The 18,280-nt window shown below is 41.5% G+C and overlaps 1 protein-coding gene across 5 annotated transcripts in view; it reads left to right on the top strand.

Moving 5' to 3' along the window:
• The window catches only part of ASAP2 (ArfGAP with SH3 domain, ankyrin repeat and PH domain 2), a 166,023-nt gene that overhangs the window by 93,020 nt on the left and 54,723 nt on the right, over positions 1–18,280 (top strand). For all 5 annotated transcript variants that reach the window (XM_038397774.2, XM_038397777.2, XM_038397776.2 and 2 more), the window contains 3 exons: positions 4,493–4,596; positions 4,708–4,777; positions 17,282–17,369. In XM_038397774.2, coding sequence (XP_038253702.1) covers positions 4,493–4,596; positions 4,708–4,777; positions 17,282–17,369 — 262 coding nt within the window. The remainder of the gene's footprint in view (positions 1–4,492; positions 4,597–4,707; positions 4,778–17,281; positions 17,370–18,280) is intronic.

Raw genomic sequence — 18,280 nt, 5'->3', positions numbered from 1 at the left:
GCTACAGCTCACTTCATCAGATGCATTCAGTGAAGAATGCAGTGGGGAGATTTATATACGTAGAGAACATGAAACAATGGGTGTTACCATACACACTGTAACGAGAATGATCACTTAAGGTTACCAGCAGGAGAGCGGGGGGACATCATAATCAAAAAGGCTGACAAAGGAGGTGCTGTCGTCATCATGAATAGGTTGGAATATAAACAAGAGGCTGCGAGGCAGCTCTCCAACACCACTTTCTACAAGCCATTACCCTCTGATCCCACTGAGGGTTACTAAAAGAAACTTCAGCATTTGCTCAAGAAACTCCCTGAAAAAGCACAAGAACAAATCCGCACAGAGACACCCCTGGAACCCCGACCTGGGGTATTCTCTCTGCTATCCAAGATCCATAAACCTGGAAATCCTGGACGCCCCATCATCTGAGGCATTGGCACCCTGACAGCAGGATTGTCTGACTATATAGACTCCCTCCTCAGGCCCTATGCTACCAGCACTCCCAGCTATCTTCGAGACACCACTGACTTCCTGAGGAAACTACAATCCTTCGGTGATCTTCCTGAAAACACCATCTTGGCCACTATGGATGTAGAAGCCCTCCACACCAACATTCCACACAGAGATTGACTACAAGCCGTATCCCTGATAATGTCACGTTAAACCTGGTGGCTGAACTTTGTGACTTTGTCCTCACCCATAACTATTTCACATTTGGGGACAATGTATACCTTCAAATCAGCGGCATTGCGATGGGTACCCGCATGGCCCCACGGTATGCCAACATTTTTATGGCTGACTTAGAACAACTCTTCCTTAGGTCTCGTCCCCTAATACCCCTACTCTATTTGCACTACATTGGTGACATCTTCATCATCTGGACCCATGGAAAAGAAGCCCTTGAGGAATTCCACCATGATTTCAACAATTTCCATCCCACCATCAACCTCATCCTGGACCAGTCAACACAAGAGATCTACTTCCTGGACACTACGGTGCTAATAAGCGATGGTCACATAAACACCACCCTATATCGGAAACCTACTGACCGCTATTCCTACCTACATGCCTCCAGCTTTCATCCAGACCACACCACATAATCCATTGTCTACAGCCAAGCTCTACGATACAACTGCATTTGCTCCAACCCCTCAGACAGAGACAAACACCTACAAGATCTCTATCAAGCATTCTTACAACTACAGTACCCACCTGCTGAAGTGAAGAAACAGATTGACAGAGCCAGAAGAGTACCCAGAAGTCACCTACTACAGGACAGGCCCAACAAAGAAAATAACAGAACGCCACTAGCCATCACCTTCAGCCCCCAACTAAAACCTCTCCAATGCATCATCAAGGATCTACAACCTATCCTGAAGGACGACCCATCACTCTCACAGATCCTGGGAGACAGGCCAGTCCTTGCTTACAGACAGACAGCCCCCCAACCTGAAGCAAATACTCACCAGCAACCCCACACCACACAACAGAACCACTAACCCAGGAACCTATCCTTGCAACAAAGCCCGTTGTCAACTCTGTCCACATATCTATTCAGGGGACACCATCATAGGGCCTAATCACATCAGCCACACTATCAGAGGCTCGTGCACCTGCACATCTACCAATGTGATATATGCCATCATGTGCCAGCACTGCCCCTCTGCCATGTACATTGGTCAAACTTGACAATCTCTACGTAAAAGAATAAATGGACACAAATCAGATGTCAAGAATTATAACATTAAAAAATCAGTTGGAGAACACTTCAGTCTCTTTGCAAAAAAGAAAAGGAGTACTTGTGGCACCTTAGAGACTAACAAATTTATTTGAGCATAAGCTTTGGTGAGCTACAGCTTACTTCATCGGATGCTCAAATAAATTTGTTAGTCTCTAAGGTGCCACAAGTACTCCTTTTCTTTTTTGCGAATACAGACTAACACAGCTGCTACTCTGAAATCTGTTCAATCTCTTTGGTCACTCAGTTACAGACCTAAAAGTTGCAATTCTTCAACAAAAAAACTTCAAAAACAGACTCCAACGAGAGACTGCTGAATTGGAATTAATTTGCAAACTGGATACAATTAACTTAGGCTTGAATAGTTAATGGGAGTGGATGGGTCATTACACAAAGTAAAACTATTTCCCCATGTTTATTCCACCCCCCCACCGTTCCTCAGACATTATTGTCAACTGCTGGAAATGGCCCACTTTGATTATCACTACAAAAGGTCCCCTCCATCCCCCCGCTCTCCTGCTGGTAATATCTCACCTTAAGTGATCACTCTCATCACAGTGTGTATGGTAGCACCCATTGTTTCATGTATATAAATCTCCCCATTGTATTTTCCACTGAATGCATCTGATGAAGTGAGCTGTAGCTCATGAAAGCTTATGTTCAAATAAATTTGTTAGTCTCTAAAGTGCCACAAGTACTCCTTTTCTTTTTTCGAATACAGATTAGCACGGCTCCTACTTTAAACTCCTTCAGTGCCTCTAAACTTCTCAGGAGTAGCATTTCCACAGTCAGGACGGGGGAGAGCGATGGGGGGAAGTTGCAAGACAGGTAGGAGGAACAATGAATGAGTCCTGAGCAAGGCAGAGAATGTAGAGCTGCCCACAGAGCTGGTTAAAGTCAGTGCCTTTCTGTTTTTTTTATACAATAGTTGAGTACAAAGATGACACTTAAATAATAGATTCTTAGCTCTTAAGAGAAATAGTATGGAATATATTAACGCCACCACTTAGAGTGCATTATGGCACATTCAGTGTTAAACATCTAAAGATAAATACCAGTAGGTGGATGACTTTGGATTATTATTTTTAAACTACACAAGAGATCCTTTTAAAAAAAAATTGCTGATAGATCTGACACTTGATGTATGTGTTCCTGGTCAAGTATCAAAAAAGCAGTGCCAGACTGAAAAGCCAATATCTAAGGTACAGCTCAGATAGTTCAGAGACAGACACATGCCTGCTGTCATTTGACAGCTGGGATACCTGGGTAGCTAGATACTCCTTTGTATACTAGTCTTTGATCACTGGTGGAAAAAAAATTATGGGGGAGGGAAAAACCTATAACCCTGCTCTACTTTTATGCTTGGCAGTTGGATACGCCAAGACAAATAGTTCCGTGCATAAAATAGTCTGACATAAACCCATCTATACAAAAATAATCCTAATTAAAAAGAATAAAACAGTGATCTCCTAAATTCATAATCTTTGGAGCACTGTATTTAATGTAATAAACATTTAATACATTTGAGACGTGCTATGTCACCTCTTTGACAAATGAGAGGTTTATTAAATTAACAGGCTTATTTTTTAGATGTTCAGTTTATTCTTTTTAACAGATATTCTCAGAGATTCATTTAGGTGAGCTTCACTTCTCTATTTTTCCCCCATGCTTTAATCCTCTACCATATATAACTGGGTGTGTATTGATTACTGTAATGGTAGACAGGAGAGCTTTTTTTTAATGGATAGGCAAATCCATGCTGTAGGACTGTTGTTGATATGGCATGAGCCAACCTCATTGCTACATATTTTTTCCTAAGGGGATTTAAAAAAAAAAAAAGTATGCTCCTTGCCATTTACAATGCCAGGATTCTACTTCGTTCAGGGCCGAAGGTCCAGAATCAACTAAAAATTCACTGTGGTTTGGTTGAAACAATTATTTTAAGAATCAGTTTTGCATATTTCTACTAATTTGGATACATGCCCTGGTGCTACTGAAATTGAGGCACTTCTAAAAAGCAGTGCCCCTTTGGAATCATGCAGGTTGTGCTTTTTAAGTCCAGATGTTCCTGATTTGTGAAAGGGCCACACCCCCAGTGGAGTCCCTTCTGAGCTCTAGCAGTAGTTGGGGGGGGAAGCCTCTTGAAGCATGTTCCAGTAGAATGTCAAAGTTCCCATGGATCTGTGCTGTTTGGGCACCCAAGCTGGGCAATGTGGAAGAGACTCCACGGGGGAACCTTTTTTCTCCGATGAGCTTTTCCATGAGAAGGTGCAGTTGGGCCTACAGATAACAGTGGTCTCTGATGGTTTACACACGAGAATTTTTGCATAGGTTGGAAAGCCTGTTGTTTGATTATGATTTAGATTAAAAGGTACCTAAGTGGTGGTGGTGAAGCCAAATAAAAAATAAGTAAGAAGTCATCTGCAGAGAGCTTTCTAAGGAGTTGGGAATGTGCACATTGACAGCCTGGGGTTGTGCAACACATGCTGTTGCCTTACCAATCTGGTAGGGAATCCACTGAAAAGTTAATGCAGCTGAAGCCTGAGGCTAAGGCTGCATTCTTTTTTCAGTGGAATCCCTTCTGCACTGTGGCAGAAGTAGATAGTGATACCGGCTGCCTTTTAAATTCCCTTTGTTCCATCTGGCAGGAAAAACAAACCTTCTCATGCTATTCTCTAATTTGGGCAATAGTATTTACTTCATTTGAACTGTCCTCGATTAGCAAACTTTCATGCTTTTTTTCCTGTCCTTTAGGATTCTCAAATCCGTCAGAGTACAGCTTACAGTTTACATCAGCCTCAGGGAAACAAAGAGCATGGCACTGAAAGAAATGGTAGCCTATATAAGAAAAGTGATGGGTATGTACCATTAGACAATTACTGGAAAAAAACTGCAGTCCTGTTATCCTATGTAATTTTAATACTAATTATACATAAACTTGAGTCACTTTGTCTTTTTTTTAAAACCAGAATCAGAAAAGTATGGCAGAAAAGGAAATGCTCAGTTAAAAATGGTTTCCTTACAATTTCCCATGGTACAGTAAGTATTTGTTTATAGTATTTTATGCATGTATTTGGTTGCTAATACAAGACAAACTATGTTGTTGTATATTTATAGTTTGGAATTTGTTAGATTCCTCATGCAGCATCTTGAATTAGATGGCCCTATCTTTTTATGGCAGCCTTGCAAAATTGCCATGAGAATTTAAGAACCCAACTACAAACTCTTATCATTTACCCTTTATTATGCTGATTGCTGATAATGAAACAACATGACATTCATGACATTCTGCTAAGTAAGCTGGAGAAGCGTGGGCTTGACAGAACTATCATTAAGTGGATACATAATTGATTGAACAACAAACAAAGAGTAACTATAAATGGAATGCTGTTGGATTGGAGGGAGGTCTCAAGTGGGGTTCCGCTGTTATGACTTGGATGTAAGTACAGAGAGCATATTGATCAAGTTTGCAGAATACACAAAGCTAGGGGGACTTGCCAATATTTTGGAGGATAGAGCTAAAATTCAGAGGGATCTCAATAAATTGGAGAACCTGGTTATAGACAACAAAATGAAATTCAGCAAAGAAAAATATAAGGTGCTACACTTAGCAAAGAAAAACCAAAACAAATACAGAATGGGGGAAAACTGGCTTGGCAGCAGTACTGGTGAGAAGGATCTGGGAGTTGTGATAGATCACAACCTCAACATGAGCCAGCAACGCAATTCTGTTGTGGCAAAAAAAAAAAAAGAGAAATGCAATTTTAGGTTGCATTAATAGAGGCATAGCATGCAAGTCATGGGAGGTGATAGTACCACTCTACTCGGCACTGGTTAAGGTTCAGCTGAAGTACTGTGTCCAGTTTTGGTCACCAATGTATAGAAAGGATGTAGAGAAACTGGAAAGGATCCAGAGGCAAGTGACAGATGATCAATGGAATGGAATGCAAACCATCTGAGCAAAGGCTGAAGGAACTGGTTATGTTTAGTTTGGAAAAGAGGAGATTGGTAGCAGTCTTCAGATAATGAAAGGTAACCATAAAAAAAGATGGAGAAAAGTTGTTCTCTTTTGTCACAGAGGGCAGGATAAGAGGCAATGGGTTCAAACTACAGCATAGCAGATTTAGATTAAATCTCAGGAAAAACTTCCTAACTGTAAGACCAGTAGGACAATGAAACAGACTGCCTCGGGAGGTTGTGAAGCTTCTTCACTGGAGGTTTTCAACAGGAGGCTGTATAGCCTCTGTCTTGAATGGTTTAGACACAACAAATCCTGCATTTTGGCAAGGGGTTAGACTAGATGACACTTGTGGTCCCTTCTAACCCTATGATTCTATTGTTCAGGGATCTCCATTCTTTTTAGTCATGTAGCCTTGCGTGGATTTAAGTGGGGCGTGCTTTCAAAGCTTTTCTCGGTTTCTGAAGCAACCATCTTGAGGCAGTAGCTGATGCCATGATATGACTCTGTATACTTTATATGTTATTGCTTGTCAGGTGTTCTCTGAAAGTGATGGAGGATCTTTCACTCTATCAATCATTTACCTGTAAGAGTAAATATTTTCTTGTGTGATGGGGTGTGTGTATGCGCACGGATACATATGCACAGACTTTCATTGATGATAATCTAGTACATTTAGGACAATCTGAAGTCTCAGGAAATTAGCAATCATACAGGCAGGTTGCAAGATAGCGATTTACTAATTCAGTGCTGAAGAAGAACACAGACATCTCTCTTGTATTATATCAGCAAGTGGAGATTGTCTGTTGACACCTTCCTGATTGCAATGTTTGCCTGATTGCAACATGCAGGAATGAAAAACCCAATGACAGAAACAGATTGAGCCATGTAACTAGCAATTTGAGGGCTTCTTGGATCAAAGAGTTATGAATGAGACCTTTCTGTTTTCAAGAAACCTGAAGTTGATTTATGTACAAAAAACATAAGCAGGAATCTGGCAGACTTTTGCAAAAGAAAACAAAGGAAGATGCTTTAGTAATGAATGCTTTCTTCTTTATTATTTGAGATTGTTAATGTAACTTTGCCTTCTCTAGCAACACAATTAATAGCCAAAAGAGATAGTGGGTTCATGTTTCCCATGGCTGACTCAGGATTAACAACTGATTTTGTTTCATTCTGTTTGAGATGGCAATAAATCATCCCAGTAGACATCCAGATTTGCCAGTTCTACCCTTAGAACCTAGAAATCCCTTCAATCCCTAACAGCATGCCACTTAAAGTGGAAGAGAAGATTTAATAGTTTGGCTCTCAGGCCCTTCTTATTGCTATAGCAATGTACTAAATGATAAAATCAGCTAATTAATGATAGCTTAGTTAATGGCCTTCTGCTCTTGCCCCATTTAAAAATTATTTACATAGTTTCTACATGAACCAACCTAGAATTCTTCAGTGTTATGTGAGAGACCTGAATGTTTCATTCCAGAAATCACCCTTTTTGCTGCCTGAGTCTGCCAAGGTTAAAGTGTCTTGGATACAATTTATTCCTTTAAGGGATAGGGAGAGAATGCTATAGTTGACTAAGTGGCAGCATTAATTAATGTTGAAGGAGTGGAAGTTTTCATCTTTCATCTCATTGAATGATGGATTGGATTAATTGGCTGTCGGGAGGGTACAATAGTAACTTTATGTCATAACCATACAGCTAAGGGTAGCCTAGAATTCCTCCTTACCTGTAAGGGGTTAAGAAGCTCAAATAACCTGGTTGGCACCTGACCAAAAGGACCAATGGGGAAAGAAGATACTTTCAGATCTGGGGCGGGAAGGCTTTGTTTGTGTGTTCTCTGGGGAAAGCAGAGAAGCATCGGGTCAAAAAACTCCTTCTCCTATAAACCATCCTGTACAAGTCTCTGATGGTACAAAAGAAGTAAGTAAGTAAGGCAAGGTGCATTAGATTACCTTTTGTTTTCAACTTGTGAATTTTCCCTTTGCTAGAGGAAGGTTTATCCCAGTTTTTTGTAACTTTAAAGTTTTGCCTTGAGGGGAATCCTCTGTGTTTTGAATCTGATTACCCTGTAAAGTATTTACTATCCTGATTTTACAAAGGTGATTCTTTTACTTTTTCTTTAAATAAAATTCTTCTTTTAAGAACCTGATTGATTTTTCATTGTTCGTAAGATCCAAGGGTTTGGGTTTGTGTTCATCTGTACCAATTGGTGAGGATATATTCCCAAGCCTTCCCCAGGAAAAAGGGTGTAGAGATTGAGGGAATAGGACTCCAAGTGGTCCTTTCGCTGGTTCTTGTCTAAATCACTTGGTGGTGGCAGCACACACTGTTCAAGGACAAGATGGAATTTGTGCCTTGGGAAAGTTTTTAACCTAAGCTGGTAAAAATAAGCTTAGGAGGTCTTTCATGCAGGTACCCCCATCTGTACCCCAGAGTTCAGCGTGGGGAAGGAACCCTGACACCTTAAAATATCTGAGGAGTGAAGCAGGTACTGTGAAGAGGTTCAGAAATCACAAACTAGTTCTATAACTGTACAGTTACACATGAAATATAGGCAGCTACTTGTGTTCTAACCAGAATGTCATCCAACTCTCCTCAGAGTAGATTTAGATGACATGATTGAAACACCAACAGGTGGTTGAATCTTGTCTAAACCAAAGTTACCATTATTGTTGCACTGGTGGAGGTGAGCTGGTGGTAGTAACTGTAAGAAACTTAGACAAACCATTTTGTGGTGTGAAAGTTCCGTGATATGAGGCATCTGATTGGCTAGAAATCACTTTTAGGCATTGAAATGGTGGGTGTACACTTAAATGATAATATGGTTTTGGTATCAATATTGATGTTGATTTATTCAGTGGAATGGACTAATCTCAATTTAAAGATGTTTTGAGATGTTAGTGTTTCCAAAATTAGGATGCTTGCATCTTGAAGTGTTTAAAAAGTGGTTGCAGCTACTTTTCTAGATACCCAAATGCTGATAGAAAGGATTGGGAGAGGACTATATATAGGGTATAAAGACCAGAAGAGGCCAGGCCCAGATATCTTCAAATTAAATTGGAAAATCTGTGCAGAAGACATCTAGGACTTCAGGTTTCGCATCCCACCGGAAATGAGATTAATCCTGAATATGCTTTAGACTCTGAGTCCAATACATATCTTGTGATTCCAACACATTTTGGAATTTTTTAAAGTACTTCTTAATTTTAAATTGTTGGTAAATATAGCAAGCTATACTACCATGGTATAAAATAGTTCTGGCTTGTGACTTAGACATCAAAACATAAAACATTTAGCAAACTAGTTGCTCTATTTCAAGCTTCCATTCCAATTAGTCATCTTGTTGGGAGAGAGTTTGTTGCATCAAAATGTTTAACAAGCCAAAATCAAGAAATGTTAATGTTATGAACATTATAGAGAGAGTGCCAAGAAAATAGACCCAAGTTCATGTTTTCAAGAAGTTATTCTGTTGCTTAATTCTAGCTTGAAAGAATGTTTGTCTCTAGTACACTAAAATAATGAAAATTGAAATCACTGCGTAATATACAAGTTTTCATTGCCTTCCAAACAAAAATCCCTTCAGAAATGAAGGGAATTCAGCCTGCTTATTTGTTTGCATCCAAGACTTCTCTGGATACAGTTTGCTTTACTTTGTCCTGTAAGCATTCTGTAGCTTCGTTGTCCCAAAATGCATACAACTTTCCATTGTGCGAGGCTCTCAGGTTTGTTGAATAGAAGAATGCAGATTCTACCCCTTCTTTTCAATATATAATATTCTTCATGGATACCAGGCTTGTGTAGAGGAACTTAAATCTGGAAAGAAAATAATTCTCTGATACCTCTTATTTCCCTTGTTCTTGAACTCCTTTCACTATTTTATCTTTATCCTTCCTCAGCTCCGATGATGTCAATATCACTTTTCTGCCAGCTCCATCATTTTATTTATTTTATTGCAAGAGAATGTATATGCTCTTTCTCTATTGATTTGTTCTTCCTCCTTGTTTAAGTTTATTATTGTAACCAGTCAGTTTTCAAGAAGTCGAGTCAGGTCTACTTTTTTAGGGATTCTCATGTATTCTAGTAACCTAATACTATTTCTTCTTTGTGTGATAGTCCCTGTTGTATTCCACTGGGGGTTATGCAAGCATCATGCATCTGGAGCCAAAGCATTTGAAAGTAGTGTCCGTTGGTCCACGCATGTGCCCTGGCTCACTTTGTGATTCTGCCCAAGGGAATGAAGAGTGGGTGTACTGACCGCCTCTCCAGTTCTTTCTCACTGCCACATGGTCCAGATTGGAACCTTCAGTGTCTACAACTTCGGCTTCATTCTATAAAATAAGAATGGTCTAGTTTGCAAATAGTTATAACGGTTTTAATAGTTTTTACAGTTTAGTGTTTTATAGACTATTAGTGTTAGATTAGACTCCCACAGGGAACCTCCTCTCCCCCCCCACCCCCCATATATATCCTGTTTGGGTGCTGGGCTATGCTTAGGACTCTGGGCTTCAAACTCTGGGTTTTCTGTCTGTGATCCTTCTCAGTGAGCGATGACCACCAGCACTGTCTGTACTGCTTTGGGGAAGCCCATATCGTGGCAAGGTCCGGTATCTGCCAATCATTCCCCAGCCATACCCAAGAAGAGCGTGAACTTCATCTCCACAAATACATCGTGGAGAAGGTCATGAGGCCTCAATCGAATGCAGCCTGGGGACCACCCTCCCCCAAGCACATCAGCCTGATTCTGCAAGGAGTGCGCCTCCTGCTGTGAAGTCCGACTCTGGTGTGGGAGAATCTACCCCCACAGACTCCTAGTGAGGTCTTTTCAGGAAACCGGGAAGCACTCTCATAAGCCTGAGACTAAGTCTTCCTGGAAATCCACTTCAAAGAAGTTGGATTCAGCTGTAAGCAAGCCCATCAACTTGCCCCATGTGGATTTAGGACATCCTAAATCCCAGAGGCACGACAAGAAATCTGCTGATACCCCATGCCACAAGGGCCGCTCTGACCACTTATTAACCCTCCTAAAGGACATACTTGGGGGCTTTGGGACTAGTACTCTACTGAAGAGTCAATCTGATCTTCCAGGGAGTCAGATCTGCTCCTGGATCCAACAGAGGAGGAGGAATATTACGCTCTGGATGAAGCAGTGATTCCTATGTCCCTTCCTCCTTCAGCTCCCCGATGACTTCAGGCAGTTCCATGACTTTCTCCACAGAGTTGCTGAAGAGCTTCAGATTCCTTTTGAGGAGATCCAGGACTCTCAGCACTAACTCTTAGGCAACATCCACGTATATGGATTCAACAGAATAGCTTGCAGATCACCTCAGCAGGTCCTTCTCCACTCATCATGAGAGGTGGTCCCTTATTCCGGACATCACAAGGGACATCTTCCAGAGGTGGGGGACTCCCTTTATAGACCTCTTTGCTACCCAAGCAAACAGGATATGCCATCAGTTTTGCTCCCTGAGGGGGTACAGCCCCCGGTCTCTTACGGATACCTTCCTGTTGACATGGACAACTTACATATACTTCATCTTTCCCCTCATTTCACTAATTCACAAGGTTCTGTTGAAGATCAGGGGTCATCCTTATAGCCCCGGCGTGGCCCGGACAGCCCTGGATCACCACTCTCTTAAGCCTTTCGTTGGAGCCCCATATCCGACTCGCACTGCACCTGGACTTGATCACTTAAGATCATGGTCAGCTGCGGCACCTGAATCTCTGCTCTCTTCATCTGACAGCCTAGACCCTTTGTGGCTGAATCCTGAAGAGCAAGCTTGTGCAGCGTAGAGTCCTACTGGGCAATAGAAAACTCTCCAGCAGGGCAATTTACCTGGCAAATTGGAAATGATTCTCCATCTGGTCTTCCGAATGTGGGGTTCTGCCTACACAGTCCTTATTGCAGCTTGTTTTGGTGTACCTTCTACTCTTGAAACAAGGTCTGGCCCATTCTTCAATCAAGGTCCATCTGGCGGCCTGATCAATTATTTTGCACAAAGTGGTAATTCGTTTCCTCAAAGGCCTGGAGAGGGAGTTCCCTCAGATAAAGGAACCAATCCTTTCTTGAGACTTAAACCTTGTCCCATCAAAGTTGATGGGCCTGCTCTTTGAGCTGCTAGTAACATGCTCACTGTTGCACTTCTTCCAAAGGTGGCCTTTTTAGTGGCCATCACTTTGGCTAGAAGAGTTTTGGAGAACCAAGCCCTTACCTTCGAACCCCCATGTACAATCTTCAAGGATAAAGTGCAATTACGCTCACATCCGAAGTTCCTCCCATAAGTGGTTTCACAGTTCCACTGCAGCCAATCAATGTTTCTACCAGTATTCTATCATAAGCCGCATGCAGATAGGGAAAAACAATGTTTGCACGGATGTTAGAAGGGCCCTGAAGTACCAAATCATTTGGCAGATCGACTCAGCTGTTCATAGCAGTAGCTGAGAGAATGAAGGAGCTCCCCATCTCTGCTCAGAGGATTTTGTCTTGGATCACTTTGTGTATCTCGGCATGTTACAACCTTGCAGGGATCCCTCTGCCGCCTAACCTGACTGCTCACTCCACAAGATCGCAGGCCTGTTAGGCGGCTTTCCTTGCTCAAGTTCCTATTTAGGATAGCTGCAGGGTAGCAACCTGGTCCTCCGTGCACACATTCTCGGTGCGCTATGCCATTACCCAACAAGCCAGAGATGATGATGGTAAGAAGAAACTGAAGGGGTGTTGGCTTGGCAGGGCCCCTTATACCAGCGCTATGAGCAGGCGGCACCCGGGGGTGTTAGAGCCGATTTGATGGATACCACTAAGGGACAAATGCTGGCAACTGTGCCCGTGGCATGCAAACATCTGCGTTTTTTTTTCTCACCCCACTCCCAACTCACTGGTGGTTTTGTCCGCTTCTGAAAGAGCTAGACAGTAACATCTTTGGTCTACTTCTGCTGATAAAGAGGGCAAACTCCTGGATCTGCTGGAAAGAAAAGTCTTCTCATCATCCAGTCTCCAGTTCAGGATAGCCAATTACCAGGTGCTAATAACTAAAAACAATTTCCTGAACTATGCCAAGTTTGAGAAGTTTTTTGACAACCTTCCGCAGCAGGACAGAGCTCGTTTTCTGATAGATGAGGGCAAACTCATAGCAGCACCATTCCCCAATCTGTAATTGATGTTGCTGATATTTCCTCTAGAGCTGTAGCTACTGCCATTATCCACAGGGAGTCATGGCTCCATGCATCAGGGTTGCCTAAGGAGGTCCAGAATACCATTGAGGATCTCCTCTTTGATGAATCACACCTCTTCAACCAGAAGACAGATGAGTCCCTCCATACCATGAAGGATTCCAGGGCTACCCTCCACTTGCTTGGTATATACATGCTTGCCCGTAAAAGGAAGTTTCACTGCCCATCGGTCTAGATCTAGACATATGGCTCAGCAGTTTTTCCATGAGAGACCCTATGGGCCACTACATAAGACACAGAGGGTTCAAAAGTCCTGCTTCCCTATACCCTCTGCAACAGGCTCTGCATATCATTCTCAGCCTCCGGCTCCACGTTATTTTTGATGAGAACTCAAGAGCCACGAAACACTAAGCCTAACACTTCATGAGCCCCATGCAACATGTGTGGATTGGCTAGCCCTCTTATTGCACTCCAGGTGTTGAAAAACCAATGGGCAAGTGGGTTCTGAATGTTATTCGTTCTGGCTATATGATAGTGTTTGCATCCCTACCTCCTCCAAAAAAATCCTCTCTGCCCACTTCGGGGACCACTGTCACGAGAGTGTTTTCAAACAAGAGGTGAACTCTTTACTGCAGCAAGGAGCAATAGACTACATCCCTCCTCAGTACCAAGGGAGAAGGTTTTACTTGACTTACTTCCAGGTACTCAAAAAGAAGGGCGGTTGGAGACCAATCCTTGACCTCCACCATCTCAACCACTTCATTCACAAACTCAGATTTTGCATTGGCAGCTATAATCCCATCTTTAGGAAAGAGCATGTGATGTACAGCTCTTGATGTGAAGGATGCTTACTTTCACATAGATATTCATCCTGTCCACAGACGCTTCCTCAGGTTCATGGTACATTCCGACTATTTTCAGTAGAGTACTGCTTTTCAGAATAGACTCTCCCCAGAGTCTTTACCAAGATATTCTTGGTAGTAGCAGCCCATGTGAGACATCATGGTCATTGTCTTCCCCTGCCTCAGCAATTAGCACCAAGTCCCACCAGGAAGTCTGTGCATCAAGTCACTGGGAGTCAGCATAAACACAGAAAAATGTGTCGTCCCCCTCCCTCCCCACCAAATCTTTGGATTTCATCAGGGAAATCTTGAATTCTGTCACTGCAAGAGAGTACCTGCCTAGAACAGGTTCCAGGCCATGAACAAATCACAAACAACACTAAAATACAGGTCAAGTCATGTCTGTCTCTCCTAGGTCATATGGCCTCTTGCACCTACATCACCCCATTTCCAAGACTCCACCTTTGTTGCCTTCAGACGTGGCTGTAGTCAGAGTCATTTCTCCTTTGCTGTGGTTGACAAATCCTCATCACTGATGTGTGGGTGTCCCCTTTCACCCTTCCTCTCCAGACAGGACCATTATTACAGGTGCATCCCTATGAGATTGGGGAGCCCACATGAACAGCCACACTGCACAAGATACCTGGATGTTTCGAGAGTTCAGGATGCACATCAGTATTCTAGAGTTGTATGCACTCCAGAAGGCATGTGAGTCCTTTCTTCCATTCATCTACACTCAGCATGTCCTTATAAATGTCAGACAACATAATGGCTGTTTTCTACATCAGCAAGCTGGGTGGAGTGAGATCCACCGCCCTATGTGCAGAAGCAGTCAGCTTCTGGAATTGGTGCATCAGCAATCAAATTACCCTATCGGCAGCCTACCTTCCAGGAAAACAAAATCTGCTTGCAGATTCCCATAGCAGACATTTTACAGTCAACCATGAGTGGGAGGTCCACAGCTTGGTACTGTGCAATGTTTTCACTCTATGGGGAACCCCAACCATGGATCTGTTCGCCTCTCTAGAAAACAGAAAATGCACCACATATTGCTCCAGAGGAGCCGTTGGTCACCACTCCCAGGGTGATGCTCTGATTCTTCCTTGGTCAAACCACTTCATTTATGCCTTCCCTCTGCTACTGCTCCTGCCATGAGGTCTACGCAAAATATGTCAGGACAGAGAAGGGGTCATTCTGATCCTGCGCCCTTCTGGCTCACACAATTCTGGTTTCCCAACCTCCTAGGCATGTCATCTCAACCACCAATCATCCTTCCGACATTTCTCGAGCCCCTGACCCAGTGGAACGGCAAGATGAGGCAACCTGATCTGCGTCCACTCTACCTTGGGTCTTGGCATTTGGATGGGCATCATCCTTAGAACGTTCATGCTCCACAGCCATAAGAGACTTCCTCTCTAACAGTAACAAGGACTCTACTAGAAAATGTAACCTAATTAAATGGAAGTGCTTTTCTTCTTGGGCCCATCAAAATGGCATTCTCCCAGAAATTGCAGGTATTCCTCTCATCTTATACTATATCCTGTCTTTGAGGACATCGGGTTTGTCCATCAGCTCCTTCTGAGGAGCTGCGATTAGTGCATATCATCCATTTTCTTGGGACTACTCGATCTTCACATATCCACAGACAAATAGATTCTGGAAAGATAAGAAGAACTTTCCCACCTATTCAGAAGCTTACTCCCCCGTGGGAACTAAACACTGTTCTTTCAGTACTCGCATGTCCTCACTGTGAACCTTTAGTTTCTTGCTTCATGTGTCTCCTTTTCATGAAGGTTGCTTTTCTTGTAGCCATCATCTCTGCTCGAAGGGTTGGTGAATTTGGAACAATGATGGCAGATCCTCTGTACGCCATATTCCATAAGAATATGGTTTCTTTGAGTCTACCCCCCAAATTCACCTCAGAGTAGTTTCAGAATTTCACCTTAACCAATCGATTCACTTTTCTGTGTTTTTTTTTTTCCCCAAAACAGCATTCTTTTTACCTGCAGAGAAAAAAATCAATCCCTGAGACAGCGTCAGAGGGCATGTCATGTCAACCCAGAGAATTTCCAAATGGATCTCTGGCTGCATTCTATTCTATTAGCTATCGAACCTCCCTCACCCCCACTACCCCCCATGGGGTAAGAGCTCATTCCACCAGAGTGTAAGCAACAACTGTGGCATCTCTTCAGGAGATACTGCTCCTGGACATCTGTAAAGCAGCCACATGGGGCTCTGTTCACATATTTCTCTGATGCTGTATGCATGCATAACCCATAGTGGAATGCAGATAGGGACCATACATCTCGAAGAACCTCCAGTTACAAGTAAATAATGTCCTCATACCAGCTTGGTTTTACAAAAATGTCAGTTAATATATTGTAAAGCCTTAGTTTATTTTATCAGATTGGTAGGTTAAACTGATGACCATGCTTATTGTTGTGACCTGTTAAGTTCTTTTTGATCTATGTTGTGCATTATTCTGTCCTTGCTATTTTATTTACCAGATTATTTAAACAGGTGACTAATTTTTGTCCACAGTATCAATAACTGCCTTCATTTAATTTGGTTTCTGATTTAATTGCTCTAGGGAAGTGTATAGCTAGTTTTTGTTTGTAGTGATGTATGTGATTCCTGGATTTCAGCCACCAAGATGGTGTCCTCATACACTGGAGGGAGGGGCAGCTATTTTAGAGAGAAAGTTGAGATATTTATTTTTTAACATCTCCATTGCCCTTTAACGTGTTTGTTTTTTTTTAGGAAGACCTATTGTTGGAATTTACTTTTAATGAAACATGCCATTTCTATTCAAAGAGAAATTGATGTAGGAAAGAGGATCCCTGTCTGAAAGTGCTGAACCTTGGGAGCACATAGTATTTTGGTTGCCTTGCTTTTAGGATGTCTTTGGTAGCTCATTTTTACCTCTCCCCTAGCGCATCCCACCCCCAAGTATATCCTTATTTTTAGAGAGTTCTGTAGTGAATTGTTTGTTCTCCAGCAGTGTGGCTCTATAATATATGGGAGAGGAGACAATTACTTGTTTTTCAAAAGGAACTATAGTAATAATAATTGAGCCATACTTTCCCTCCCTCCTGCCCTATTAGTAGTAGTAATGGAAATATTCTAGAATGGAAATTATTTCATTTGATTAGAAATATTCTAATGATCAAGGCAGTTATTGCTTTCATTATATCTGTTTCCTTCAGACAATTATTACGGTAAGTTAACCAAAGAGGTGATTTATAAAATGGTACTAGACCCATCCTTTACAACTAGACTCTCCTCACTTTCACCCTAATTATACCCATTCTGTCAATAGGAAAGGGAGTCTAGGTTATATACCTGGGAACCAGAAAAAGTATAAATTAAAGTATTGCTTGCCGTACTTTTGTCTGATACCCCAAAAATATGGGTGCTAGCCAGTTTTGGAAACTTTGTGGTCATACTCAGATGTTTTGTAATAGAATAGTATGCTTAGCTGCAGGCAGATTCTACCTACAGACAAGCAAATTCTTAATCAGTATGAATCTTACTAAGGGATATTACTTTGTGTGTTTTTTATCTTTAAATAGGCTAACCGACCTCCTGCAAAACTCAATCTGTTAACTTGCCAAGTGAAAACAAACCCAGAGGAGAAAAAATGTTTTGACCTCATATCACGTAGGTTTGTTGTTTAGTTCCTTAGGTCTTTACCTCTAGTAAACATCCAAGGTTCAAAGATTGTTTCAGAAAATGTATTAATAATCAGATTTAAAATATTAGTTTAATATATGTGCAATATGTTACCATTATGACATTCCCTCTTTAAAACTCTTTGCCTTTCATCTGTTTCTCATAATGTTTCTTACCAAACTTGTTCATTCGCAAAACTGTTCACGTTTAAACATGGGCTTGTTCCTTCATTTCACATGATCTTACATCATCCTTCAGTGGGGTCACAGTGCTGAAGCAGTAACAACTACAGTGATTCCAAGATCAGTTATAATGTGCTAATTGCAGAGTAATTACTTCCATACAGACTCAAACCAAAGATTTAGAGCTGTGACAGAATTTTTTTTTTAATAAATTATAAGTGTATTAGTGTCTTTAATAATCACAGAGGAAGCAATGAAAAATACTTTTTCTAAAAATTGATTTGATTTTGATTGATTGATTTTTCTTAATTGTGAAACTAAAGATAAAAAATATGAACATTAAAGATTTGTGTTATAAAACTTCTATTAGATAAAATGTAATTGAATAGTGGAGTTTTTTCTTTTGAGTATCCTGAACATTTTGATATTGGTTTTATAAAGTTAATAAATGCATGCAGTACATATTACAAGAATATGTACAGGTATACTGTAAAATAAACGGGAGACGCTTACAGTTTTTTCCTTTGTTACCTATCATTAATGTCGTAAATGTACACAATGGACCAAATTTTTTGCATGTTTAAGTGGGTGAAATGCTATTGAAGTCAATGTACCTGTATCTATTTACACCAGCAAAAATATGGCTTTCATATTCAGCTTTATCCCATTGAAATGTTCATTTTCTGTTTTTATATAAACATAACAAAGAACAAACCA

Source organism: Dermochelys coriacea, chromosome 3 (assembly GCF_009764565.3).
Source record: "Dermochelys coriacea isolate rDerCor1 chromosome 3, rDerCor1.pri.v4, whole genome shotgun sequence".
Taxonomy (NCBI): Eukaryota; Metazoa; Chordata; order Testudines; family Dermochelyidae; genus Dermochelys; species Dermochelys coriacea.
Note: the sequence above shows the minus strand (reverse complement) of the source record. Positions and strands in the feature narration are given on the sequence as shown.